Source organism: Octopus bimaculoides, chromosome 7, assembly GCF_001194135.2.
Source record: "Octopus bimaculoides isolate UCB-OBI-ISO-001 chromosome 7, ASM119413v2, whole genome shotgun sequence".
NCBI classification, from domain to species: domain Eukaryota; kingdom Metazoa; phylum Mollusca; class Cephalopoda; order Octopoda; family Octopodidae; genus Octopus; species Octopus bimaculoides.
In genome coordinates this window covers 3,102,855-3,113,439 of record NC_068987.1, presented here as the reverse complement: position 1 = coordinate 3,113,439, position 10,585 = coordinate 3,102,855, and the positions used below count along the sequence as shown (strand labels likewise).

General features: G+C 36.7%; 1 protein-coding gene across 1 annotated transcript in view; it reads right to left on the bottom strand.

The window, feature by feature from the left end:
* LOC106871573 (elongation of very long chain fatty acids protein AAEL008004) overlaps positions 1-10,585 on the bottom strand; it is a 50,693-nt gene that overhangs the window by 8,857 nt on the left and 31,251 nt on the right. Inside the window, exon 2 of the mRNA XM_014918079.2 lies at positions 2,442-2,629. Coding sequence (XP_014773565.1) covers positions 2,442-2,629 — 188 coding nt within the window. The remainder of the gene's footprint in view (positions 1-2,441; positions 2,630-10,585) is intronic.

Sequence of the window (10,585 nt, the reverse complement as noted above, 5' to 3'; positions counted from 1 at the left end):
TATATGTACATACACACATATGTATACATCATCTATATCTATAGATATATGTGTGTGTATGTATATATATCATCTAAACATGTCATTTGTAGGAGGATTATCTGCACTCGTTGTCCCCTTCCATTCAATGCAGGAGATACACACAAACAGCTCAAATAGTAAGCTCTCTTATTTAGAAGGTGTTTATTTATATCAGACTGGAAATAGCAATACAGGCCATTGCACGAAGAGAGAGAGAGAGAGAAAGAGAGAGAGAGAGAGAGAGAGAGAGAGAAAGAGAAAGATAGAGAATGGGGAGAGGTGGAGAGATATGGAGGAAGGAGAGAGAAAGAGAATGTGAGTGAGAAGCATTGTGAGGGATTGGTGAAGAAACTAAGAAGGCTCACTGAATAGAATGTGTGTGTGTGTGTGTGTGTGTGTGAGAGAGAGATAAGGTGGTCAAACTGGATAAACGAGTGTTTAAGTTAGAGAGTCCAGTATCTGTAGTGTCTGGCTTAAACTGGTGTTACCTGGGAGATTGGTTCAGGTATGAAGTACCCAGCCTGTGTTACCTGGGAGATCTTAGTTCCGGTATAAAGTTCTCATCACCTGGGAGATGGTTCACATGTCTGCTTTCTGGGTTTTTTTTTTTTTATTCATTTTAGTCGCTAGACAGCAGTCATGCTGGGGCACTGTCTTGAAAACAAACTGACCTGCATACTTAGATTTATTGTTTTAAGTCTGGTAATAGTCCTATTGATCTCTTTTGCCAAACTGCTAAGTTAAGAGGATGTAAACAAACTAACACCAGTTGACAAGCAGTGGGGTAGGAGCAAACACAGACGCAGAGACACACACACACACAAATGGGTTTCCATGTAGTTTCCATCTACCAAATTCACTCACAAGACTTTGCTTGGCCCAGGGCTAAATTATGAGCCACTTGCCCAAAGTGCCACAAAGTGGAACTGAACCTGCAAACATGTAGTTTCAAAGCAAGTTTACTAACGCCACAGTTCTTGCTTCAACAAATCATTGTTAGGATCTGCCCTGATGTTATGATCAAGGAATTTCCCTCCCTAAAGTCAGAGATTCCAATATGACTCTTGCCCCCATTCTTTTGCTCTTGTCCTTGTTTCAGTCATTTGACTGTGGTCATGCTGGGGCACCACATCGAAGGATTTCAGTCAAACAAATTGAGCCCCTAATACTTATGTTTTTTTTTTAAACCCTGATATTTATCCCATTGGTCTCTCTTGCTGACCTGCTAAGTTACAGGGACATAAACACACCAACGCACACACATATATGTATACATGACAGGCTTCTTTCAGTTTCCGTCTACCAAATTCACTCAAGGCTTTGGTCAAGTGCCACACAGTGGGACTGAACCTAGAACAAAGTGGTTGAGAAACATGCTTCTTACCAAGGGAGTACAAATGAAGCGAAACCCTTACACATCATCACAATCATCAACATCACTACTGTTGACTGGACGTGGTTGCTGAAAATAGCAGCCAAATTTTAAAAAAATAACATCCTACTGTCTTAATCCAAGAAACCCAAGATAGCATAGCTGTAAATCAACCTAAAGTGAAGGGATGGTCATGGCTGGAATATCTGATCACGGATATGTTTGACATGGTATTTAGATGATAAGGTGGTGGCAGTGATAGTGGAGGTGAGTCGGTGCAAATAACACAGTGTGTATCTGGGAAAGTGTGGTAGTAATAGTCATAGAGGACATTAGACATACAAGTATATGCACAGACACATCATTATCAGTTAATGTTCAGGTTTCCTTGCTTGCATGGGTCATACATATTTTCTATGGCTGGATGCCCTTCCCATCACCAACCTTCACCAAGTAAGGCAATATTTCCCCATGCTTAGAAGACTGCAAACAAACAACACTGCTTGTATGGCAGTGGTGCTTGTTTACAACCATCACATGATGCCAGGACTTGGGTATACACACACACACACACACACACACACACACACACACATACACACACTGTAATCTAGACATGTTTCTTTTCTCTATTTTCCCTTCTCATTCCTTTCTGCAGAAGAGCATATGCTCAAAATGTCAAAGACTTCTTCCATTTTTTTTTCTGAGTGTCAGACTACTACACCCTGTTTGTTCCCTCACCTGTCTTTGTATCTTGGTTTTGTATAATATGTGTGTGCATAAATCTCTGTTGCTTCACCATAAGCAATAAACTGTAGGATGCAATACAAATGTCTGAGTGTCTCATTCATTTCCAATCACCAGCTATAAAATAAGGTAGTTAATGGCAAATATAAGAGGGAGCAAGTGGATGAAAGTTGGTGTTCTTTATGGTGAGGCTCTCATTTAAATATATTTGTCTCATATCTGGTGATAGGGAACAGAATAAAGGGGCCTCATCCAAAAACAGAATAAAATATTGAACAAAGAAGAAAAAATGAGTTCTTACTTCGACAAATACATAGCCAGAGAGAAACATCATAAATATATTGTAGACTACTAAAATTTTCCTTATTTCAAACGGTTTCCGTTTGGCCATTATACCAATTCCAATCTTGACAGAAGAAACATAGAAGACACACAAGAAGAATGCAGGCCAAGGGGTTGCCATCATGAACCAGTCAGCAACTCTTGGATCTGGAAAATAAGAAAAACAACATAAGTTTTTTTTTAATATAGAAAATTCCTGAAACAATAATTAGAGGAGAATGCACAAGAAAAAGATGGGAAGAAGAAGATTACTCTTGATTAAAGGTATAATAATATACCTGTCAACAACTGGTACCTATTTTATTGAGACCCCTACATCATAAAACGTCCCCACTGCATTGAACCCTCTCCCTCAGGTAAATTCTAAGTCGAAGCAAAGTTAAAGTTTACTATGGTGTGTTTTAATAAACATTAGTATTGCATGGATGGCATTCATTAGTAAATATTCCAGTTCATTTTAAATTCAGTTTCTATGCAAGCATCGGTTGGACAGACAAATCTAAGGCAGTATTTTATGGTCAGATGACCTTCCAATTACTCACAAGGAAGGAAGGGTTTTTAAAAAAATTCTATTGATGCTCAAAATCACTCTTACAAAAAATGTAGACATGACATCACTTTTTCAGACAGTGCTACATGAAGACATGGACTGTCAATACACACACACACACAACCATCAAGCTTCCACACAGTTTCTATCTACCAATTATCCATTCATAAGGCAGTGTTCAACCCAAGCCACTCACCCAAGATGCCACACAGTGGAAAAGAGCCCAAAACCATGCCGTTGTGAAATTAATTCTGTATCTACACTGCTATGCACACACACACACACACACACACACACACAATGAACTTCTGTAGAGTTTCCATCTACCAAACTCCAGCAACAAGACATAAGTGAACCTAAAGCTTTGGCTTTGGTAGGCGACACTTACCCAAGGTACTGCATAGCAGGATCAAATCTAGAACCATGCGGCTGCAAATCAAAAGTCTTAACCAAACACCAATGCCAATAAATAAAGTATTTTTATGTCAGAATAATGATGCCAATAATTTGAGCCAACTTTTTATCTTTTATTTTCAACATCAATTTTAGCTGGAAATATAAGTCATTAGTTTAAAAGCCGTTCAATATTTCTGTCACACTTCATCAACATCTTTGCTATTTACAATGTCCTCACCACCATCTCCGATATATATTAGTATCTCTCTTAAGAATTGAAGAAAATATATAGAGAACAATGAATATATTGAAGTAACAAACCATCATTAGCCACATGTTACTTGAATTATAGGGAAATAGCATGACAAGGGTTCATTAGAGTAAAAAGTGAATACATCTTGGGTCTTGTTTGAACAATTACTTCAGAAATACAGACATTCTTTTCACTAATAACAGTGTAATAGAGCATTCACAGTCAGATCATAAAGCTTTTCTGTGGAGCAAAAGTGAGCTTATATTGTTACCAGACATTTTAATGTGCTCAGTGGAGCAATATTAACAGCGATTTATTGAAAAAGTACAAAACTTTTAAACATTAGGGCAATAAACTCGTTCACAATATTGGGAGACTGAGCTAATTTTATTATAGATCTTGTATGATGAACACTTAGGGTTGAGTGCGATAAAGTCTGAAACACACACACACACACACGTGCATGCATGTGCGCACACACACACACATGTTGACATAGTAATGAAACTGTGCTGAAAAGCTGCAACTGTCTTTATTAAAGATGGTACATAAAAAATGGGGTTGATTTGTATGGAAAAAAACTTTACTAAAATCTGTGAATAAAATGTTTATTAATGCCAGACGATCCAGAAATTAAACAGAAAAGAAACAGATTCCGTGTATTTACAGAGTGTACTGGGTGCTTCTTTTACAGGCTGGTGCCATGTAAAAAGCACCCAGTACATTTTGTAAAGTGGTTGGCATTTGGAAGGGCATGCAGCTGTAGAAATCTTGCAAGGGCTGACAGTTGGTGCCTGGTGCAGCTCTTTGGCTTACCAGTTCCTGTCAAACCAACCAACTCAAAAATTTTAAGACAAGTTGCAGACGCTTTCTGAGAAAAGACCCTTAAAAACTGCTCTCCCAAAAAGACTGCATACTTTATGCTTGATGTTTTCATAATAGATGTAAAGACTGTTGGAGTTTAATAAATATTTAAAGATCGTGTCAGGTAGAGATGTGTCTGACTATAAAACTATGTAACAAGATCTAAAACATTAGATAAGTAAATAAGATGAAACCTCTGATAATGGACAGATAAATAAAAGCAACATTTTCAATTTATTATTTACTTTATTGTTTCTTTTGACTTATTTATTTCAGAAATTTTCTAGAAGACAGCTTGAGCAATAAACAATATCTTCTTAAATGCTTGACAAATTTCAGCAGCTTCATATATTCGGAAATATATTGTTTTTTACAACACTAGTGTGCGCATGGAGAGAGAGCATCGTTACAATCCAGTGAATCTCATTTAACTATTTCCAACACAGTTATTACAAATATCTAACCCTTTGCATTTAAACCAGCCAGATCCGGTCCAAATATTGTATTTGTTTTATGTTCAAACCAGCCAGGTCCAACTTCTCACACCTATCCTGCAATGTCATTCTAAATATAAACAATTAGAATGTTGAAATCTTGAAATTCTGAGACAATGCATGATTAACTGAAACACAAAGTGAATAAATAAAATAATTACGTCTGATAGAGTAATCTGAATGTGAAAGGTTTAATGTTTCACTGTCATGCAACACCATACTTCTTACAATCACATTCAGCCATCATCTTTCTACATAATATACACAGGAGTGAGTCCAATGTTTTGTTCACATGCCACCAGCACAAGTGCCAGTAAGGCAAAAATATATATATATATATATATATATATATATATATATATACGACGGGCTTCTTTCAGTTTCCGTCTACCGAATCCACTCACAAGGCTTTGGTCGGCCCGAGGCTATTGTAGAAGACACTTGCCCAAGGTGCCACGCAATGAGACTGAACCTGGAACCATGTTGTTGGGAAGCAAGCTACTTACCACACAGCCACTCCTGCATGTATAGTGAATAACAAGGGAGCAATTTATGATCCAAGGCAATTTACAGAGCTGTACAGTACACAAAACACATCCTTTATTTTCATCTCGTTTGCACTGTAATGGTAAATTAATGCCATAGTTAACAAGTCAGTAACTTTCATGAGGAGTTGTCAGCCATGGATTTGAATCAGCCGAGGGTTTGTGGATTGTAGGCTTTGGTTGTCATGGAGATGAATGATGTAAGGATATTGATCATCCACTTAGCTACCTTGATTAGTGGTCAGGTGATCCAATGAGAGAAGAGACTGTGATGGCTGGCAGCAGCTGTTTAGCCCCAGGCTAGCCCAGAAGGAGTGGACCTATGATTAAAGATATTCTAACTGTGACCATTCTGTGTGGGTAGAGAAATAGGTTATGATGTTTGTCTTTATAAAGTCCATTCCCAGCCACTGTCAATTAGGGTGACCGTGTATTTGCCATTTTTAGCACAGGCCTGGGTAAGGTATTTTTGTGAAAACGACCAGCAGTCGATGATGGATGCAAATTTTCTCGTCTCCATGCCACCAGCGTGATCCAAAGGAAAAGTTCTTCTCCAAGACTGATACACAAATGCCTCAGGTGTTGCTGTCAGAATTCAATTTCTTGCAGTTCCTTCATTGGCCCTTGCCAAGAGGTCAAAGGTGGATATTAAGTATGTTGGCCCCACTAAGGATAGGGATGGATACAGGTAGGTATAGGTATGAGGGGATACAAGTGGGTAGGGATACTAATTGCTCCAAGGAATTAAGGATCATTGAAAACTCATGAGGAAAGGACTTAAGAATCAAGAGGGATTGTGAATATTGAAATTTTCTTCATATGTGAATTGTTTTGCAAATTATAAATTTTCCGAAAAGTCCCAAATAGGGATTGCTGAGAAACGAGCATATTTATCCTTTTCTATTCAATTCCAATAATAAACATTTTAGTTTTTTTTGAGACTGTAGTATCAAATGCGAATGAGTATGAAATATCAATGAATGATATTTTGATGGGAAATGCAAGAAAAAAAAAAAACGTTTTCAGAACAGTCAATATTTTTGTAATTCCAAAATTGCAATTTATGACATTTTATGTCATAAATTGCAATAACCAGAGCTAATAATGACAACCTTTAATGATTAAATATTGTTAAACACACCTCTGCAAATGCAATCTACATAAGCAGTTCACTTTAAATACAAAAAACAACCGGAAGTGAGACTGTTTTCAGCAGATCCCCAAATGGGGCCCATGGCAGGCAATGGGTTAAAGAAGACAAATGTAACATAATTTCTCTACCCACATGGATGTTGAGATAGTATTACTTCTCTTTTTATATCTCTAAACCACTGGTTTCTGGTGAGGTTTATTTCTGGTTTCTTCTTTTATTAATATTGGTTTCAAATTTTGGCACAAGGCCAGCAATTTCAGGGATGTGAGGAAGTAAGTCAATTACATTGACCTCAGTGCTCAACTGGTACTTATTTTATCAACCCCAAAAGGATGAAAGGTCAAGTCAACCTTGGTGGAATTTAAACTCAGAACTTAAAGACAGATGAACTCCTGCTAAGCATTTTGCTTGGCATGCTAATGGTTTTGTCAATTTGCTGTCTTTTGTTAATTCTATAACTAAAATAATACTATTCCATGAAATTGTTCAACAAAGTTTCATTAAATTCCTGTTTCTATCTTGATATAAAATAAAGTGCTGCCATTGCATGTTAAAACACAACTGACTAATGTAAAAGAGGTTTGTGATAAGAGAGCTGTTATCATCAGTTGAGACTACAGCGGTGGAGGTGGGAGAGCTCTCCTTTTAAGAGGTTTTATGAGATAACAAATCAGTAGAGCATCAAATGATATACCCTGTGGTATATTTTTATATTCTGAGTTCAAATCATACCTAGGTCCACCTTGCCTTCCATGGTCAATAAAATAAATTGTAACCAACAATACCTTAGAAAGTAGTGTTCCAGCATGACCACAGGTCAATAACAGAAACCAGTAAAATATTATTACAGCTACATACATGAAATCAGTCTGTCTGCTAGAAGTAGCCACCAAATACCTCTTCAACCATACACTACCATCTTGAAAACAAGATGGTTATGGTTAGAGTGCTTTTGATCAAATGTCTGCTTAGTAGGGCAGATGTCAGAGTTAAAACAATACCAAAATACACTTTTATAGATCTATTTAACTGCTTAATTAGTTTGGTTTGTGTTCTTGTAAAATCTCAGTATTTATGTTATCTCGATAACTGCAGTTTTCAATCCACCTAAAAATCATACAAGTTACTGCAGTATTTGTCGTAGATAACATCTCTTACAGACTTGCTGTATTTAAAAGCAATATAGAGGGTGGGTGGGGGGTGGAAGATGAAAACTCATCTCTGCAGTGGATAGCAAGAATACCAAATACATTTGGCTTTGCAGGGTCTTTTTTTTATCAATAATGTTTACTCATAGCTACATGCCTGGATGAAATCTGGCACTGCCAACATATCAGAAGCTGCGAATAAAACAATCACTGGTGTTGTAAATAACTGCCCAGCTGAATAAAAATCTGGTACTGCAATTGAAGTAGTATTAAATTAATATTAAACTATTATTATTATTATTATTATTCAGGTCACTGTCTGGAGGAATCTTGGGGTTAGTAGCCAGTGCTCTTAATCACTACACCATATGCCCATGGGTAATTATGGAGTGAATTTTAAGGCTTATAAATTTAATATTCTATCCTTCCTTAATACCGGTTCCCATATGCTACTCATATCTGCACTCAGTCTGCTTAGGAGGTTGTTGTGTCCTAGCATATGTGCTGCTTCTTTAAGTTTTCGTATTTTCCAGTGCTGTTCTCTGTCTATTACTTTAACTTCATCCCACAGGGGGAGGTGGTCTCCATTTTTAAACTACAATGATATTAAACCAATAATGATATTCCACAAAATTGCTTGATAAGATTTTAATAAATTACAGATTCTAACTTGATATAAAATTTTAAAAAATGCTGTCATTGCATGTTAAAACACAACCAAATAATGTAGAGGAGGCTTGAGATAAGAGAGGTGTCATCATCAGTTGAGTCTAGAAAGGTGGAGGTAGGATACCTCTCCTAAGAGGTTTCCTGAGATAAAGAGAGATAAAAATGATAGGACTAAAGTTCAATGAATCATTACAATGATAAAAGATTGAAGATTAAAAAGAAAAGTTTCATAATTTGTTAACATCAAGCAATGCATGGATGTGGGTGACTACCTCTTTGGAGTTAGAGTTAGTTATCAAATGAGGTGAGGAGCTATCAATGGGAAAGAAAGAGATTATCAATTTTAAAAGAGCTATCATCTTTATGGTAATTTACATGACCAGACCTGTTGAAAAATTTGGAGGGCAATACTAAATGAAATCAGATCAAATCTAGCTTGTTGTTGAGATTTCCATTTTTGTATTGTCGAGTAAAGGATCAATAAAGTACAAGGGACTCAAAAACTACAACAATCACATTTATTACAATCCATACCTTACACCTGTTTCGGTCATGATAATAGACACGTCACAATGGCAGATGTGACTCCTCTCTTATCATCGATCACAACACCACCGCCCCCATCACCAATCAGTCTAGATCATAATTTTGAGAAGAAGGAGCCTCAATTCTTATGCACTCAGGGCCCTCTTACCAGACAATGACTTTCAGCTCTCAATGCCACAGACAGCACCCAGCAAGCAGCTGTAAAATATATTGGTCATCTGTGCTAGGTCAGCACGGAGTGACCTATTGATTGCTTTCTGAATGTAGTTGATGTTGACAACCAGCTGCGGTACTGGAAGTGTAGCAGTCATTAAGAGACTTGCCCAAGCTAGGGAGGACCCAAATTTTACAGACATGAAAAACAATTGTTATGATTAGTTGTTATTAAGATTCTCTTCTAAAGTTGTCCGAAAAAGGATGGAAGTTCAGATATTTCTTATATCATTGAGTACAGAACAGACCGACATCTTGATGTCCTCCTTTGAGACTATCATCAATAATAAAGAATTTGAATTCAGAAATTATCTGAAGTAAGGTATCTTATTTAACAGTTTTGAGCAGCTTCTGGTCTGTTAGATTGAAGATAATATATTTAGTTTTCTTGGCAGAGACTGTAACCATACTTTGTTGCAACAATGGATAAGTTGGAATATTGAAGTTTGTGAACTTCAGTCGATTTAAAGTCCATTGTTCAGTGGAGTATCCAAGTGAAACTTTTAACAATTGGATTTTGTTCCACAAATGTAAGACATTTTGTAACTGTTCAGCTCTGGTACACACATATGCGGGCCATCTAATAGCTGTTTTGACACCATTTACATTAAAGTTTCTTCGCTCATAATGTAGACTATAGTCACAGGTAAGAAGTGTCAAAAGACACATAAATAGGTACAAATAAAAAGCGCTCAGACCAAACCAAGTGCTTAAACACTGATGTTTCCATATTTATTAACACTTTCTTTCACTGAACCCTCATTTGTCATTCACAATAAGACAATCTGTCATATATATGTGTGTGTATATATACATATGTATGTTTGTAATACATATGTATAATCCATTACACTATGCATATCTATATCCTGTTCTTAGAGAAAAGAGGTTTATGAAATTACTTAAACCTAGTTTTCATGATAAATTCAGCAAAGGTTGGCGCTTAGAACAAGAAACCACTGGTATTAATGGAGGAACTTATGGCTATCTTGTCCATTTGCTAGACTGGATGTTTCAGTAAGAATTGAGCTACACAAAACGTCGAGAATATTTTCATTAGTTCGTGAAGAATGCTTTTTCCCAGAATAATTTACAAAACAAAGAACTCGGCTGGCTGGAATCATTAAGACGATAATCCCACAGACTCAGATGAGCTTTGTATGTGGGACGCAAGGGATTTTTGTCAACTTCATAAAGTGTTTAGGTGTTCTTTTAGGAAGAAAAGTTTTATATAAGAGAGAGAAATGTTTTTTTCTGTGGTAATGGGGGGGG